Source organism: Pelophylax lessonae (assembly GCF_965119305.1).
Source record: "Pelophylax lessonae genome assembly, chromosome: 5".
Classification (NCBI taxonomy): Eukaryota; Metazoa; Chordata; class Amphibia; order Anura; family Ranidae; genus Pelophylax; species Pelophylax lessonae.
In genome coordinates this window covers 77,547,869-77,566,316 of record NC_138772.1, presented here as the reverse complement: position 1 = coordinate 77,566,316, position 18,448 = coordinate 77,547,869, and the positions used below count along the sequence as shown (strand labels likewise).

Here is an 18,448-nt window from a genome sequence, read left to right as displayed (position 1 = left end):
AGCGCTGCAGAGATAGTCGTTCTTCTGGAAGGTTCTCCTCTCTCCACAGATGATGGAGCTCTGTTAGATAGACCATCGGGTTCTTGGTCACCTTTCTGACTAAGGTCCTTCTCCCCCGATCGCTCAGTTTGGCCGGGCGGCCTGCTCTAGGAAGAGTCTTGGCGGTTCCAAACTTCTTTCATTTATAAATGATGGAGGTCACTCTGCTCATGGGACTCATTGCTGCAGAAATTTTTCTGTACCCTTCCCCAGACCTGTGCCTCAAAACAATCCTGTCTCGGAGGTCTACAGATAATTCCCTGGACTTCATGGCTTGGTTTCTGCTCTGACATGCACTGTTAACAGTGGGACTTTATATAGACAGGTGTGTGCCCTTCCAAATCATGTCCAACCAATTGAATTTACCACAGGTGGAGTCCAATCAAGTTGTTTATACATCTGAAGGATGATTAGTGGAAACAGGATGCACCAGAGCTCAATTTTGAGTATCATGGCAAAGGCTGTGAATACTTATGTACATGTAATTTCTTATTTTTTTATTTTTATTAAATTTGCAAAGATTTTAAACACAATTATTTCATGTTGTCATTATGGGGTTTTTTTGTAGAATTTTGAGGAAAATAATGAATTTAATCCATTTTGGAATAGGGCTGTAACATAACAAAATGGGGAAAAAGTGAAGCGCTGTGAATACGTTCTGGATGCACTATAGTCCTGAAATGTTGCACTCTTCGGCTGTGATCAAATATTAGTAATGATACCTAGTGGTCTCATTACTACATTAGTGATCTCCTAAATCATATGAGACAAAGTGGCTCCAGTGAGGCTGCTATTAGCATAAACAAGGTAACCCTAAAATAGAGTGGGGAGGGGCAAAGCTTCAAAATCCATGCATAAAAAGTCCAATGAGAGCACTAGACTAAAGAACTGAAGGTCAAAAATCTTTTAATGATGATAATCACAACAAGAGAACATGGGGGAATAAGTCCCCATTCACACTAGCGCGACTTGTCAGGCGACTTGGTCGCCTGACAAGTCGCGGTGGGTCGCCTGCCATTCATTAGCACAGGACACGTTCTAATAGGAGCGACACAAGTCGCTCCGACTTAGACAAAGGGTCCTGTACTACTTTGGGGCGACCTGGAGGCGACTTGCTTCGACTTCAATGATATGAAGTCCGTGCATGTCGCGACGAAGTCGCCCCGGCAAGTCGTGTCGACCCTGTGTGAATGGGCTCTTAAAGATCTCTCCTTCCTCAATGTTGTGTATTGAGGGACTCAATATGGTACAATCACCAAAATAATTTTTTTTTTTTAAGATGATACAAATAGTTGCCCAAAAGCAAAATAGGAGCAGCAAGGCTCTTGTCCCAGAGGAATGGACACTCATATTATACTAAGATACTGCCCACAAGCCCAATCAGAAGCCTGTCAAAGAGTAGGGTTCTTTCCACCAACAAAGAACGTAGTCTTAATATAAATGAAGGGGACATTCTTGCCTGGGCTCAGTTGTAAAATTGGCAGACGAGATTATACTTCTTGCCTGGAGTTGTTATACAGGCAATACTGTTTTTATTATTTACAGCAGGCCTAAAGTAAAATTGTGTTAGGGCTCCAGGCTCCCCCCCAAAAAAAATAAAAGTCAGCAGCTACAAATACTGTAGCTGCTGACTTTTAAAATAAGGACACTTGACTGTCCAGGGATCCAACGATGTCCTCACCCGAGCTCATTCTTCAATCGGCTTCGAGTGCAGGTGCCGGCATCTTGACTAAGGTAAACCGGCAGTGAAGCCTTGCGGCTTTACCACCAGCTTCCAACTGGGCATGCGTGAGCCGCTCTGCATTTTGTAAATGGTCCCGCAGTCTTGGGACCTGTGATGTGTTCCCGGAAGACTGAAGGGGAAGGAGGGGGGCCAAACTTCCGGCTCAGGTCGCTGAGGCTCATATCCCCCCCCCCCCAAAATAGTGCCAAATGTGGCAGTGGAAGGGGGCAGGGTGCAAACAAGCAGGACTTCCCCCTTTGGGTGTAGCTTCCGCTTTAACAAATGGAAGGTCTGAAGATGAGAGCTATGAGAAAAGAGCGCTCAATCAGTCATATCGATTATATCTGTATGGTAAAATCTAGGTAATAAATATGCCAGATTTTTAAAACTAGATGAGTTAAACTAATCTCCATATTATGTAAACAGTACGTTTTTTTAAATTTGTTTTTAAGTGCCACTTTCTACAGAAAGCTTCTTTTTTCTTTTTCATCGAATAATTTTCTCTAACATTCTTAAGTATAACATTTATACTTACAATACATAATGCCATATAGCACCATTACACCATTACACACATCCCCCCCCCCCTCACTGTGGCATTAATGTATGACAGTGACCTTGCAAGAGGCAGCGATCTCCATTTACATTGTGCATGTCTTGGGGGAATCTGGCTGCAGCATGATCTATTATCTGCCCTAACTGTAATTTTAATGGTGTGTGATATTTTCATTTCTCAGAGGAAGGAACACAAATGAAAGATTCTGTATGGACCAACCTTATATCCCCAATGGGCTCCTGTCATATTTTCCACCTTCCATCTGGAATGGGATTCTGCTGCTGAGTATAGAGTAACCAACTCTCATGTATAGACGAGACCTTGGAAACTAATTTAGAGAGAAAAAAGCCGGTACATCTAGGCAACGTCTGACAAGACTGATGCATATTGTACTACAATTTGTCTTGAATCGTGTCCATTGTGTACTGCAAGCATAAATTAAAGGGCTAGTCCAGGGACGTCACCAAAAATGCACTGCCTATAAAGTAATGTGGGGTCAAAACCTTTTCATGTGAATTTTATTGCTGTATGTTTTTGGCCTCAAGTGGCATAAGGCTAGCCCCTATAGTATTTATGAAGGATAAAAAAAATAATAACATTAAAGTGAAAAAAAGAAAATACAAACTTCAACATTGTGTACTACTACTACAGGAAGACTAGAGATGAGCAAAGCAAATTCAGTAAAATTTAGCCAAAATGAAAGCTCCCAACTTTGCTCACTAACAGGCCATAGACGATTCGAATTTCGTTCGAAAATCGTAAATGGCAGTGTTATCGAACGATTTTCGTATCGTTAGTGTGGTATGTAAAACGTTCGATTTTCGTACGACAGCAAAAATTCACATATCCAACATGTTGGGTTTTTTTGCGAAAATCGGCCGAATTTGGTATCATTAGTGGGGGAGTTGTATGATTTCGCCTAACAAAACACAGAACAGTAGGGAGTGTGTCCGGTAGAGATGTGGTTAAAAGGCACAAAAAATAGTGTTTTGTCGTACGATTTTTAGCTCACATTGATGGTACACTCGATGATGTGCACGAGTGCCGCTTTCGTTTATCTAACGATAAATCGTACGTAATTCGAATCGTCTATGGCCTGCCTAAGTTGCTAAGGCAAAATTTGCTTGGGGAAAAAAATATATATATACTTCTTTTTTTTTATATATATATATATATATATATATATATATATATATATATATATATATATATAAATAAATTAGGTGTGTGTGTGTGCTTTTCAGGGAGCAATTTGAGTTTTTTTTTTTAATGTATTTTAATATTCTTTGTATTTGTATATTTTCTATTTTTGTGTGTATTCAGTATTTTTGTACAGTTGCTTTATTTTTATTTTTTTTTACGCTGTCTGATTTTTACTAAATAATTAGGCTTGTAATTATTAGCCTCATTATTACAATATTTTGTAAAATCGAAATAAAACATGACTGAGTTGAGTAAATAGCTACCTTATATGTAAATAATAAAATTGAGTGCGGCTATGAATTGGCAATGATCGCCACAATTTTAGATGCTTCAAAAACCTTTAGGCTCCATTCACACTTGGGCGTTTTTGAGTGTTTTTCAGCTCCAAAAACGCTAAAAAAAAAGTTCCAAAACGCCCAACAAGTAAAACCCCATTCATTTAAATGGCCCCTGTTCACATCTGAGCGTTTTGCAAAACACCTGTAGCTGAAAAAAGTACATGAGCTTCTTTTTGGGTTGATTACCAGCGTTTTTTGATAGATGTCAATGCCTGCCTCCAAAAACGCCTGAAAAAAAAATACCTGAAAATTACGGTAAAATCGTGGTAAAAATCTCAGAAAAAATTGCGGTAAAAAACGCAGTAAAACGCTACGCTCAAGTGTGAATGCAGCCTTAAAGGTCATCGATTTAGCCATAAATAATGAACTAAAACGATTCCTATTAGTACAGCATGTGTGGTGACACCTGTATGTGTTGTGCAATCACTGTTTGTGTATTAATGTGTGCAGTACACTTACGTTTGCATTAATATATGCATGCGCTCAGAGTCAGGATGGTTTTAAAGTGCCAAATGGCCAGCAGGCAGGCTTTTATTGCCAAGGAGACATGCAATGTTTCTTCTGCAATAAAATGGCCCTACCTGCCTGCTCACTGTCTCACTGTAAACGGAGCTGCGCATGCTCTGACTGCCAGAATTACATTCTTCAGCACATGAGCGGGAGTGACATCATCCCATGCCGGCCAATGAAGATGGCACAGAGAAGAAGATGTCAGTGCCGGTGAGGGACCCTTGGAAAGGTACATTTAACCCCTTTAATTACACTTAAACTTTTTTTATTTTAACAAATTTTAAGTTTCAAACACTTTTTATTTTTTAATTTTAGTTAAAGTTTTACCAAACCCACAGCGGTAAAATCAGTGTGTATTTGAACTAAAGCATGCTTTTTATACTCACTGTGGAACCTAAGGGGTTAATCCTCTGCATTGTGTAAAAAAAAGATGTTTGATTCTGTCTTCTCTGATTATCCCCTTCTTCCACTGACTCCAATATAAATCCTGATATGTACAGAGCCAGGGGACAGGCTGCACATGCTCAGTTTGGTGTGTGTATTGCTAGATAGTTTTTTGTTTCTTGGGAGGAGTGCATGTGATCAGCAAAGGGCCTATCAGTGCTGCCTAGACAGAGGGTCAGAGGTCCTGCATCCTGATAGGACAATTGTGCGAGAATGAAAACTCCTCCTACAAGTTTTAACCAGGCACTGATCAAAGTCACAAGACTGCTCTAACTGCTGATGAAAAAAGGTATTTAGCTGTTTATCTTTACTAAAATAATAGCATGTCCATGTTCTGTGTACTGTGGGATACCAGATATAGTGAATGCAGAGTCCTGTGTTTAGTAACACTTTAACTTTATTGATATTACTAGGGGGCTTTTCCTGATAGCTTGGAACCTGGAAGTGCTCAGAGTTGAGCCCTTTCAGGTTCTTTGATTTTAGAGCAGATCAAGTAATGGATGTTTCTCATCTCCCCTTCACTTGCCATCCTGTTGGCAGATTGATGTCCTGGGCACCCAGAGAGCACAAGTGAGCGTGGGACACACATAGTTAACGGGTTGGGTGAGGGAGGTTCTACACCCTTGGTGCCCAACCTGTTGTAGTCAGTACATTGATTAGGGTAATAGCAGTGATCTTTACTAGCCTCATGTATGTATGTGTATATGTTCCCAGTTTCATATTGTCTTCTCTAGCCAAAAAACCATCTCAGATCCTCATTTCCCCTATTAGATCTGCACTTTCCCACAATCCTCTCAAGCATTACAGATATTGCACATTATGTGCAGCCCTTGGGTGATGCCTGGGACCGCATTCGAGGCCCCCTTTAGCTCATAAGTTGACAACCACCGTTCTACGCCTTATCTTTACACTGTAGCTTTAACATATAAGAGTCGGTTCACACTGGGGCGGCACGACTCTGTACTACTTCGGGGGCGACTTGTGCATTTCCATGCACCATGACTTCGGAGCGACTTGCATGGACTTCACATAATGGAAGTCTATGCAAGTCGCTCCGAGGTCGCCCCGAAGTAGTACAGGACCCTTTTTTCTAAGTCGGAGCGACTTGTGTCGCTCCTATTAGAACGGGTCCTGTAGCAGTCAATGGACCGTGAGGGAGCGCGACTTGTCAGGCTGACAAGTGGCCTGACAAGTCGCGCTAGTGTGAATCGAGTCTAAAAGTGATTACTTCTATATGATTGTCTAATGCAAGATAAACAAAAAAGTAATGCTGACACTCTGTAACATGTTGCCTGTACGACCCTTTAGTATGCATACACATGCTAAAAAAGGCCTAAAACATAAATTCTAATGCAAGATATGGTAATGTGTTACAGAAAATGTCAGTTTCATGGAAATCTAGTAATTCAGCTAACGAAAGTTGACATTATCAGACACTTTCACTTTTCACTGTAACACACAATATTATGAGTTTTCTTTTTTTAATCAAAATCCAAGCTTATTAAAATCTTAACTGACTGATATATACAATATATAAAAGGCTTTAAAAATAATAAGGCTCTTCAGATTTTAATAAGCTGAAAGTTCTTAAGTTAAAACTCAATCATGAGGCAATTATGTATGTTTTTCCATATATTGCAAGATGATTATTTTAGAAAGAACTTCCATCTTATTAAAGTCTTAACTGCTTTAAAACACATAATGCAGTTCAGATCTAAAATAACATTCACTGTGAGTGTGCCATAGTCACACCAGAGCAATTCATTCCTTAAAAATTCAAAGCATCAAAGTTGCACAAGTTGTTCTCTTGGGTTTCATGTACTTGGGACCACCAAGCTACAGTTCATCCTACCCAGTGTTTTGAAGAACCTGCATTCTGGACCTTCATCTCTGAATGCATAGGGCTCTCAAAGCCTGTATCACTCTGTACTTTTTGCAGCCCTGTTCAGCCAAAGCTAGCCATAGACTTGGACAGGCCCCCTGCAGTGGGACTGTGCACTGAGCCTGTTACTTCCAGGCTGCTGGAGTTAGTGCTTGGAGGGAGATCTGGGTGAGATGAGTTCCAGAGTCACTAATGGGTGGGGGAGCAGAGGGAGCTGAGCTGCTAATTCATTTTTGGTAAGGGGAGTAAGGAGAGCTGAGCTGCTGTGTCAATAACATGAGGAGGAACAGGGAGAGCTGAGCCTCTAAGTCACTTATGGGAGGGGGAGCAGTTGGAGCAGAGCTTCTGATTCACTAACGGGGGAGGGAGCAGGGGAAGATCAGATGCTTTGTTACTAATGGGAGGGGGAACAGGAAGAGTTGAGCTGCCTATTAAGTAACAGAAAGGGGGAACAGGGAGAGCTGAGCTGCTGATTCTCGAATGGGAGGGGCAGCAAAGGGCGCTGAGCTGCTGCTTCACTAATGAGAGGGGAAGCAGAGGGAGCTGAACTGCTGATTCACTAATGAGAGGGAAAGCAGAGGGAGCTGAGCTGCATATTAACTAATGAGATAAGAAGCATGGGAAGCTGAGCTGCTGAGTCACTAATGACAGGGGGAGCTGCTGTGTCACTAATGGGGGAGGGAACAGAGGCGGATGAGCTGCTGATTTACTAAAGGGAGAGGGAGCAGGGGAAGTTGAGCTGCTGTGTCATAATTGGAGAGGGAACAGGGGGAGCTGAGCTGTTGATTTACTTAAAGGAAAGTAGCAGGGGAAACTTAGCGGCTGATTCACTAATAGGAGGGGAGCAGAGGGACCTGAGCTGCTAATTTACTAATGGGAGAAGAAGCAGGGGGAAGCTGAGCTGCTGCACCACGAATGACAGTGGTAACTGCAGTGTCATTAATAGGAGAGGGAACAGAGGGCTGAGCTGCTGATTCACTAATGGGAGAGGAAGCAGCGAAAGCTGAGCAGAGGGAACAGGGAGAGCTAAGCTGATTCACTAACAGAAGGGGAGCAGGGGGAGCTGGGCAGCTGATTCACTAATAGGACGGGAGCAGGGGGAGCTGAGCTGCAGAGTCACTACTGGCGGCAGGGTGTTCAAAAAGTTGTCCTTTAATATATTCAACACTTTTGAGCCACAAACCTGGAACTAGATGAGTGTCAGTAATTGTTTGAATTCCTTTCCTCCGCTTGCTCAATAGCTAAAGAAGTCAGACAGAAAAAGAAGCCAAAAGCAAACATGCTCAAAAGGAGAGATCAGAAACATCAGCTTTTTATGAGCTCAGCCTCTCACAAGTTCTTGCATTTTGATCCAGAGAAAGTCAAATAAATTCCCCTGGATAGAAAATAAAAAAAATCCTTCCTGACCCCTCTAAAGCAGTCTATATTATCAACACGGCATCAGTCAGACCAGATGCCTGACCATATAATCAATGTCCTTCTAGCTGCTGCCCAACAGTCAGTGAAACTCACAGCTCGTGCAGACATTCCAGAACCCATAAAACTCCTAAAATTCACAAATGAAACCTAAAACTAGCACAAATACACATTACAAGGAAAAAACTCATAGCCATTCTAAGTTATTTATTACATTTTTAGCAACTGGAATGGGTTTTAACTCTATTTTTTGCTAATTAAAATTCATTCAAGTCTAGTTTTATGTACATATTTATATGACATTGTCATTTATCTTGAAAGCAGAATTAATTGACAAACCATTTAATCCTAATGATACATTCAGATGAAATGCAAGAAAGCTTTGGAAATACATAAAATGTCAAGAGGGGAAATTATAGATAACTGCTATTTATGTTTCACTGATGTTTCCTAAATCATATGATTCATTCAGTCAAGCTTAATTCTTAAATTGATGCTGACCTTATTTTGCTGAATGAGCAGTGCAATCTTCAGAAGATGATGTTTTTCTATAGCATGAGAGGCCTGTTCCCATGGCAACCCGTCCCAGGTAAAATGATTCCACAACCTTGCTAAAATATGACCACGTAGTCAAGCTATTGATATTTGTCTGGTTATGAAAGGTGACTAATGGCTGGTTTTAAATGGTTTTAGCTAATTAATAAATTCACAAGCCTGCCAGATTATACTACAGCCCATAACACTACTAAATAGGAATCAAGCAAGAATTATCGCTATTCCTGTTATTTACCCTAAATAGAGCTGGATGATTACATCTCTAACAAATTATGTAAATTTTGTAAATCTATAAATTAAATATAAATTGGCATAAAATGTGTCCAAGGTAACAATGGTGCTGAACTGCAAAGATCTTGTGGTCCCTGCAAGCACCTGCGTCAGTCCTCAGATCAATCTATTTGCCTCTGTGGATCTACCTTGGACCTAAGCCCAGGGTGCACATGGGGCCTTGACTTAAGTCCAAGTCAATATTAAGCACTGCCTCTTCCTTCTGCCATCTGTCCCCTGCCATTAAACTGAAATGCCAAAGCCACTGCTGTCCCCTGACGTTCTCTCATTTGACTGTTGAATGGTGGAGGCAAGATTAGCGCCAGGAGGGATTGGCCTAAAGTGTAACTAAACACAAGAATAAAAAATGTTATATATTGTGGGTTACCAATTATTGGATGTGGCGGCTGCACATAAATGTATTTATTCCATTATTTTCATCTGGTTATCGGCCAATAACACACTTCCTGTCTTAGGGTGTGTACATTCACTTCTTCACTGTATCTATTGAGGAGCAAAGTAGTAACTCTTGGACCAGTGGTGGCCAGTCCATATGGGGGGCAGCCCCCCTAATCCATGCACCCAGCCCCTAATCTACATGCAGGGCGCCAGACGCATGGATTTCAATGTTTTTTTTTTTTTTTTAAAGCACATGATTAGAGCCTGAGGCTCTAATTGGCTTCAAAATAGGGTGGGCTCAGGACGCAGAGTCCTGAGCCCACTCAGTTGTGTGACATTGGCATATTAATATTCGCTAATGTCTTCCTGTTTCTCCCCCCGGCCAATCAGGAAGCAGGTCCTGAGACCCTATTGGTCAAGAGTTCAAAGACCCGATTGGCCAGACACAGAGGAGACAGAGGGAGGAAGCCTCTGCCACAGCAAGCAGATCCCTCTTCTCTTACATGGCACACAGCGTTTGTGCAACTCTAGTCTAGAAGCAGGGGAGGCAGAGGAGAAGCAAGAACTGAAGGACACACACCTGGAAGGTAAGTAATCCACTGCTGCTGGATTCTCTTGTTTGCCATTATTGAACAGTTCTGCATTTGTCGTGATGTGGGGGAGGGGTTATTGTGGGGTGGCGAGCTGGAGCGATGGGGGGGGTGTTGTGATCAGGTCTGTCTGACACCCCCCCATCCGATGGAGCACCAGCTGCCACTGCCTTGGACACAAGCCTTGTCAATCAGTGGAGAGCTTGCATTTTATTATTTTCTTTTTAAAGGTGAACTAAATCTTTAAGTTCCTCTGATATTTGATACTCTACTCTCCCAACTTTTCCAAAATGTTTCTCTGCCTGTAAAACTCCACCATTTTGCAGGAGAGATGCTTGTGACAGTTTTGTCACAGCTGCGACAGATTCATACACCTTACCAACACATATATGAACTTGTCACAAATTCTGCTGTGTGCAAGTGCAAGACAGATTTCTAAAGAGTATCTATGACACTCTTAGTAAATTGCAGGAAGTTTTTCCCAACTCTTAAAGCTGAACATCACCCAAAAGGGGAAATTCCACTCTTCCTCCTCCTCCTCCCCCTCCTCTGCCATATTTCAAACGTTTTTTGGGGAGGACAGGGTGCCTAGTTTTGGTAGGTACCCGCTCCCACTTCGGCTTCCCCTGCCAGCCCGCGACCTTTTGGCACACGGCATAGGGCGCATTGTGGCTTGCGTATGTGCAGTGGGAAGCCCCAACCACGGGAAATCGGCATAGCAGGATGTGAGGATATTACATCCACACAAACACACTAGATGTTTGACTGTTTACCTCCATGGACATTTAATGTGGATAATATATGCACCTCCTGGGAACTGTAAAGATCCTATGGGCCTTGGAAGTATGATAAACTACCAAATTCACAACTATAGCTCAGCTATTTTCAATGACTACCACTCGTAGGGGAGTGTATGCAAATAAATAACAGACCTAATTAGGATCTAACATACAGAACCCCTATACTTGCTCCTGGATATTGAATCTAGTGATTCTTTGATAAGGCCCTTTCATACAGATACTGTATGCAGATCCCAATCATCCCTTGAGGTAGCCAGTTCCCTGGTAGGTGTTTTTTATGCTTAAGCACCCTCCCAGGGAGTTCTTTGGTGCTAGTTTTGCTTTGTGCTTAGGTGAGTGCTATAATTCTTTCATGAGCCTTGATGAAGCAAATTTGGGGAAACTTGTCAGCATATGAAGATCTACTGTATCAATTTTCAGTGTATAATTGTATACAATGAACTTTACCAGCACTGTTCTGTTTTATTCATATAGCAACATACATGTTGTATCACCTTTTAACTATTGTTACCTAATAAACTGTATATTTTAATAAAATATTTAGCTCCTTGTCTGACCTGTACAGTCCGAAATCCAGCTGCTTTCTTTTTTCCCTAAATATACATAATGCAGTCTTGAATTCTGTCTGCGAACTCGAATCATTGCAAATCGCAGGGCCCCAAATGCGGCGCAACTTTGCCACGATTGTCGCCCGACGAATTGCTGTAATATCATGCAAACAGATTCATGGGACGCCTGTCGCCCAAAAAAAGTACAATAACTTCTTTTGGGGCAAGAGGAGTCCCGCGATTTGTCCGGCAACAATCGCTGCAAAATCGCGCCGCCTTTGGGGTGCTACTGCAAGTCACGGGAATCTCACGGGGGCGTCCTGAGATTTGCAAGGATTTGGGATCATGATCTGAGACGCCAATATGTGAACGGAGCCTAAGTGTCACAACATTTTCTGGCTGTGAAGTCGCAAGGAGTCACAGCCGCTTCCCACAGTTAACTTGCCGATGCCAGGTACTCGAAGATTGTTGAAGAACTGGCCCCCGTGAGAACGGCGCTGGATTCCTTGACAGGTGAGTGTTTGTTTATTAAAAATTAGCAGCTACAGTATTTGTAGTTGCTGACTTTTGATTTTTAGAAAACCTGCCTGAAGCTCCTCTTTAAGTAATTATAACAGTATACAAACCAGAGCCAAGTAGCTGTTCACATTCCTCTTAGCTGCAGGGCTTTGGGATTTGTTAGGCACACTTTGACAACAGTCTATGTTTTCAGCCTGAGGACCTCTAGGGCTACAATAGCATGGGCAACTAGCAATGGTGCCCTTCTCACGCTGCCAAAGCGGCTGCAAGAAGAGCTGTAGTACAGGACAGGAACGTGCATGTACAGGGGACCCATACAGGACTCTATAGGTCCTGGGGGTACAGTGAGCAGTCAAAGAATGGTAAGTGTATCAGCATGGCCAGGGGGCACTTTGAAAAATTAACTTAGAGGAAGAAATGTATTAAAAAAAAGATAATACATGTAAGTATTATTATTAAAAATTAGACTTCAATGTTACTTTAGTCTGCTTTATAAGATGAAAATACAAACAAAAAGAGTTCCCAGCTTGGCACATCTTCCATGGCCATTTTGAGGGTATCTCTGTCAGTCTCTTGGCCTCTTCACTCCTGCTACATTATTACTGGCAAATGGTTTAGAGCTGGAAACTTCGGTGTGGTGATCTTGCCACTGGTCCTTGGGAGATAAAAGAAGCTAATTGGTGGTTGCATAGCGAGTATCTATCAAGAATTCCAATGTAGGTTTTTGAGTGGACTGAGCCTTTAATACTAAAATATAATCAGCTGCAGCTTGTAAATTCAAAGGCTTCTAATAAGAAAGTTGGACTTGTCAGCTTGTTCTGTTGGTTTCTGTAGCTTAAAGACACTACGGGAATCCTAAACCATGCTGGGTTTAATTAGTCTCAAAAAACAAGAAACGACAGTAACATATATTGTGCATGAAGAGGAAAATGCAATTAGATGGCTTCCACTGAGGAAAATAAAGCACCAGGCTCACAAACATCACATTGAGTTCAAGGTAATAAATATACACTGGAGCAAAATTAAATAATTGGACAGGCATGGCATAACAAACATTATGATTTTTTATTAGACCTTGTTCAAACGAACAGCTTTTCCATAGATGTATCAAAGTTGAAACCAGGACGTGCGGGAAAGTGTTTGCCCCACCACTGCGCAAACTCCCCCCAACTCTCTCAGGGCCGGAATTAACATTAGAGGTTCTAGGCTTGTGCCTATATGCTGCAGTGACAAAGAGTTCCCTGCAGAGTTATTGGCCACACACAGTTTCATTTTATTATCAGCAGTCATCCCATATATAAATTAAATAAATCAAATGATATTATCGGCAGGCAGAAAGCTAGAAAATGTTCTGTGCCAAAGTGATCCTAGCAGAGGAGTGCTACTTTGTGTGCCAAAGGTTGTGTGCCTACTGGATCCAGTAAAGGAAATATGGCCCCGACATTCCCATTCTTACTACCCGTGGCTTCAGAACTCATGAAAATTCCAATATTTGTATATTGTACAACACTGTATATTGTGTCTTTACCAACATGACAGCAGACAGCACTTCAAAGAAAACTAGCAACTGTGAAAATTTGTCACCAAGCATTACTGTGCATGACCAACACGAAAGCAATTTTTAGTAAGCCGAAAGTGCCTTCATATTTCTGTCACTGCCTTCAACAAAATGGCACCTGAGTACAACATGCCATACTGAGTCATTTTGGTGATGACAAACCAGAATTAATTTTCTCAGCTATATGACATCTGCTTTGGACAAAGCTATCTGCAGACCCTGTCACAGATTTACTGCCCACACCAATTTGTAGAGAACAAACCTCTACTCTTGCCATCAACAATATGGTATCCACAGACATGACTGGCAGCAAGTTATACTGTGCGCATATCCACCACCAGTGCCATTTTGGACAGACCACCACTGTAAATTTCTCCAATAAAAACCAAAGGGGCATTTCGATTGTTTACCAATGTAAGGGCGTTTCACTTGACCATCATTTTAAGGGGAGTATTTGATCCCCTAGCAAAACATGAATAAGTACTTGGTGGAGAAACCCTTGTTGGCAAGAACAGAGGTAAGACGTTCCTTGTAGCTGGTTACCAGGTTTGCACATATCTCAGGAGGGAATTTGCTCCACGCTTCTCTACAGATTTTCTCTAAATCCTTTTTTCTTGACTTTCACTTGGCAACTCAAAGTTTCAAGCTCTCTCCATAAATTTTCTATAGGATTAAGTTCTGGGGACTGGCTAAGCCACTCTATGACCTTAATGTGTTTCTTCTTGAACCACTCCTTTGTTGCCTTTGCAGTATGTTTTGGGTCATTGTCATGCTGGAAGACCCTTCCACAACCCATCTTCAGTGTTCTGGCTGAGGGAAGAAGGTTCTCATCCAAGATTTTACAATACATGGCCCTCTATTGGCCCCTCAATGCGGCAAAGTTGGCATGTACCTTTAGCAGAGACACAGCCCCAAAGCATGTTACCACCACTGTGCTTGACCGTAGGGACAGTGTTCTTAGATTCATAGTCAGGATTTTTCTTTCTCCAAACACGGCGAGTTGAGGTAATGCCAAAGAGCTCAATTTTGGACTCATCTAACCACAGCACTTTCTCCTCATCCTTCTCTGAATCATTTAGATGTTTATTGGTGAACTTCAGAGAGGCCTGTACATGTGCCCTCTTGAGGAGGGGGACCTTGTGTGCGCTGCAGGATTTCAATCCATGGTATTGTATTACCAATGGTTTGTTTGGTGATTGTGGTCTCAACTGCCTTGAGATCATTCACAAGCTCATCCCGTGTTCTGGGCTGATCCCTCACTTTTCTCATAATTATTCTTACCCCACGAGCCAAAATCTTGCATGGAGCTCCAGGGAGATTGATGGTTAATTTGTATTTATTCCATTTGCAAAAAGTCAATCTAGCAGTTGTCTCCTTCTCACCAAAATGTTTGCTGATGGTCTTGTAGCCCATTCATGCCTTTGTGCAGGTCTACAATCCTGTCCCTGACATCCTTTGACAGCTTTTTGGTCTTGCCCATGAGGGTGAGGTTTGAATAGAAGAAAGAGATTTTGTGGACAGGTGTCTTTTATACACTTAGTTGCCGTTAGGAGCCCCTTCTTAAATTGACAGGACTAATTAATATACCACATGAGCCTTTAGCCAGTCTGTGGGAGCCAGAATTATTGTTGGTTGTTAGGGGATCAAATACTTATTTTAATCACTGAACTGCAACTCAATTTATAACATTTGTATCATGTGTTTTTTCTGGATTTTTGGTTGATATTCTGTCTCTATCATTTAAAATACACCTGTGATAACAGTTATAGACCCTTCATTTCTTTGTAAATGGGCATACGTAATTAAGTTTTTGATGAAGGAGGGGTGTAGTCAGTCAGTCTCATCTGAACATAGCACCTTTTTCCATGTGGCCTCAGAATCTTCAAGGTGTGTTTAAGGTGGTCAGATGAGACTAGAATTTAATTATTTTGCCTCAACACCAAATTTTATGTCTGGTGGAAATCCAATACAGTTCACCATTCAAATAACATCAATCCTACAGTAAAGCATGGAGGTGGTAATATCCTGATATGGGGGTGTTCCTCCGCAGCAGGCACTGGAGCACTTGTCAGGATAGAAGAAAAGTGGATCGGGCAAAATACCATCAAATGCATAAGGAAAATCTGCTGCCCTCTTCCAGAAAGTTGTCAATGTCCTTGCATGGCCTAGTCAGAGCTTAAACCACATTGAAAATCTGTAGAATGACTTGAAGACTGCTGTCCCCAAATGGCCACCATTAAATGTAAATTAACTTGAGCAGTTCTGCAAAGATGAGTGGGAAAATATTGCAAAGTCTAGATGTGCAAAGTTAATAGATACATATCCAAACAGTCTAAAAGCTGTAATCAAACCAAAAGGTGGTTCAACAAAATACTGACATATTGGGGGGGGGGGGTCTTTTTTTTAACTCTATCCTTTTCCTAACTCAGTGATTCTGTTTTTTAATTGTTGGTGGTAAATCTTTCACTTGTATGTTATAAGTTGCACTAGTAAATACAGCTGGATAACACAAAAACTGTGTCTGTTTTCATTTCAGGCATCAAAGCAACAAAATGTGATTATGTACAAGGGGGGTGATTCTTTTCTATACCCTCTGTATATGGCAAGCTACAAAAAAAGTGTAACTGCACCAAAGAAAGAAACCCTTTAAATCAGTATTTTTTCTTTCTTTAAACAGCCTCCAGGTAGTTGATGCCAGGAAGAAAACAGAAGGTGCTTCTAAGTGCAGCATTTCACAGATTTATTAAGATCAAATGGTTAAAAACACTTACAAGATTCCTATTAAAAACGGGCATGTCAGCATGGTAGTCCTCGTACGGTCCTCTAGGGGTAGAAAAGCTGGCTAGCATTTGTAACTACTGAGGGGAAGTGAGGAAGCAAGATGGCCGTCAGGCTTTCGGGACCATGCTGGAATGTATGGGGCCAAAAGTGACGTCAGGCTGTGGGTGGTAATGCGTTTTGGAGGAAGCAAGATGGACACTAAGCTTCCGGGACCACGCTGGAACGCACAGGACCATAAGTGACGTCAGGCGGTGGGCGGTAACATGTTTTCAGAGGAAGCAAGGTTGCCAAGTATAGGCGCTTTCCAAAGTACCTACAGGTAGGACTTATTATAAGCTTACCTGTAGAGCAAAGTGTACAAGTTGAGAATAATGCCACTTTAATCTAGCTATCTTTATTCCAGTTTTTTTTTTTTTTTTAAATCATTTAACACACTTTTACACAGAGCTCACATAAACACCAGAATCTGCCTTGATATTGGTCTTCTGTAATACTTAGCACTTAGACAGAGTGAGAAGGGCAGCACAGAGTGCTGTCATGAAGCATTTGACCATTTTTACTGGAGAAAGAAGCATTGTGACCGCATCAGTGGCCTGCTTCTCCTCTGCTGTCCAATCACAGGATGGGGACAGGCTGGCAACCAGCCTGTATGGCTTAACTGGAGCAAACAAAACAGGACAGTGGCCTAACTATGTTGCTTGGCAAGTGTATCCATACTACATAACTGGCAGAAAACCTTTACAAATCCTCAAAACAGTTCATGCATATGTATGTATGTATGTGTGTATATATGTATATGTATTTCAGCTGTCTATTTAGCTGTTTGCCTGAAGAACAGCTTTAAGCAGCTTACATTATGTATAAACCAAGAACAGTTAGGAAAATCCTAATCGATGGTAGCAACACAAAAGGCTTCAGGCAAGAGATGGTGGGGGGAATTCTACCTTAAGGCAATTTGCCTCTAGGCTTCACAGTGACTAAGTAGGTTGCTATCGTAATTTTTTTCAGGAAGATATCTGACCATCATAAAAATAATACAGACTAGCATTGCATATGATTACAGTCAGCTTGCATGTCATATTGAAGCAATACATTACAATTTATGACATTATTGCTCCTCACCTTTGAACTGTTATGCTGACACCTGTGAGTTCCAGAAAACCATCCATCACTGGAGCACTGGTCAATGTCTATTTTTTGCAGGTTCACATCCACTTTAAGCACTCCCCTGGAAAAAAAAAATAATAATTTTAAGCGAACCAGTCTGCATTTCATAAATAATGTTATAGATATTGTATGTGTTTGAACTGTGTATTCAGCTGTTTGACTGGATGCAACTTTGAATAAAATGGTTAAAGTCCACTTTAACTTTCAGATTAAATTGACCCAGTAGGGGATGTGTCGGACCTCTGCAATCAGACTTCAAGGGTCCCACTCTGTAGTGACTGGAAGGGGAGAGGTTTTCCTACTTAGGCCCAACTTACACTGGTTATTATTGATTAACATTAGGAGACCTAAAAAAAGATTCTGGTCTGCCACACATGGTATTATTTAATTGCCTCCATCCCTAATATATATAGAAAAAGAGAGAACCAAAGTAGTGGGACTTTAAATGAGGCATTACGATAGAAAAAGGGGAATTTTATTTATGGATCAATAAAAAATATATAAATATCATTGAGAATCATTCATATAAATATAAACAGATACAGAAAGACAACATATAACAAGGTATACAATTCATATTGAGAACATAGGTACAATATGGTGGGATCTAAAAATAGGATCTCTAGAAATGATAATTTCAATATAAATGTTTGTTTGTCAATTCATAATCTGTTGATTAAACTCTCGGGCCATTAGCTGCGCCTCAGCCCCGGGGGAGACTATGGTCGTGATGCCTTCACCTCCCCCACTAGTTTTGTTTTTTTCCTTGACAAATTGACATTTGAGATAGTTAAGGTTAAGATCTATGTACAGATCCAATTTGATATATATATTTTTTTTTTCAATCATTTTCGATGTTCTGGTGCAACAATGTATAAACCCCTTTTCCCCCTTTTTTAGATACATGATTTGTATCCAATGCTCCTGATGAATGGACGGAGGTCCAAGAAACGCGTCGAGCCTACATTTAAGTCCCGGGTCACACTAGGGCGACCTGTGAGGCGACCTGGTCGCCTCACAGGTCACCGTAGGTCGCCTCCCATAGGGAAGCTGCGGACCCGTTCTAATAGGAGCGACACAAGTCGCTCCGACTTAGAAAAAGAGTCCGGAGCTTCTTTGGGGCGACCAGGAGGCGACCGCCATAGACTTC

General features: G+C 41.5%; 1 protein-coding gene across 1 annotated transcript in view; it reads right to left on the bottom strand.

The window, feature by feature from the left end:
• GPR158 (G protein-coupled receptor 158) overlaps positions 1-18,448 on the bottom strand; it is a 379,140-nt gene that overhangs the window by 296,550 nt on the left and 64,142 nt on the right. Inside the window, exon 2 of the mRNA XM_082258122.1 lies at positions 17,254-17,359. Coding sequence (XP_082114248.1) covers positions 17,254-17,359 — 106 coding nt within the window. The remainder of the gene's footprint in view (positions 1-17,253; positions 17,360-18,448) is intronic.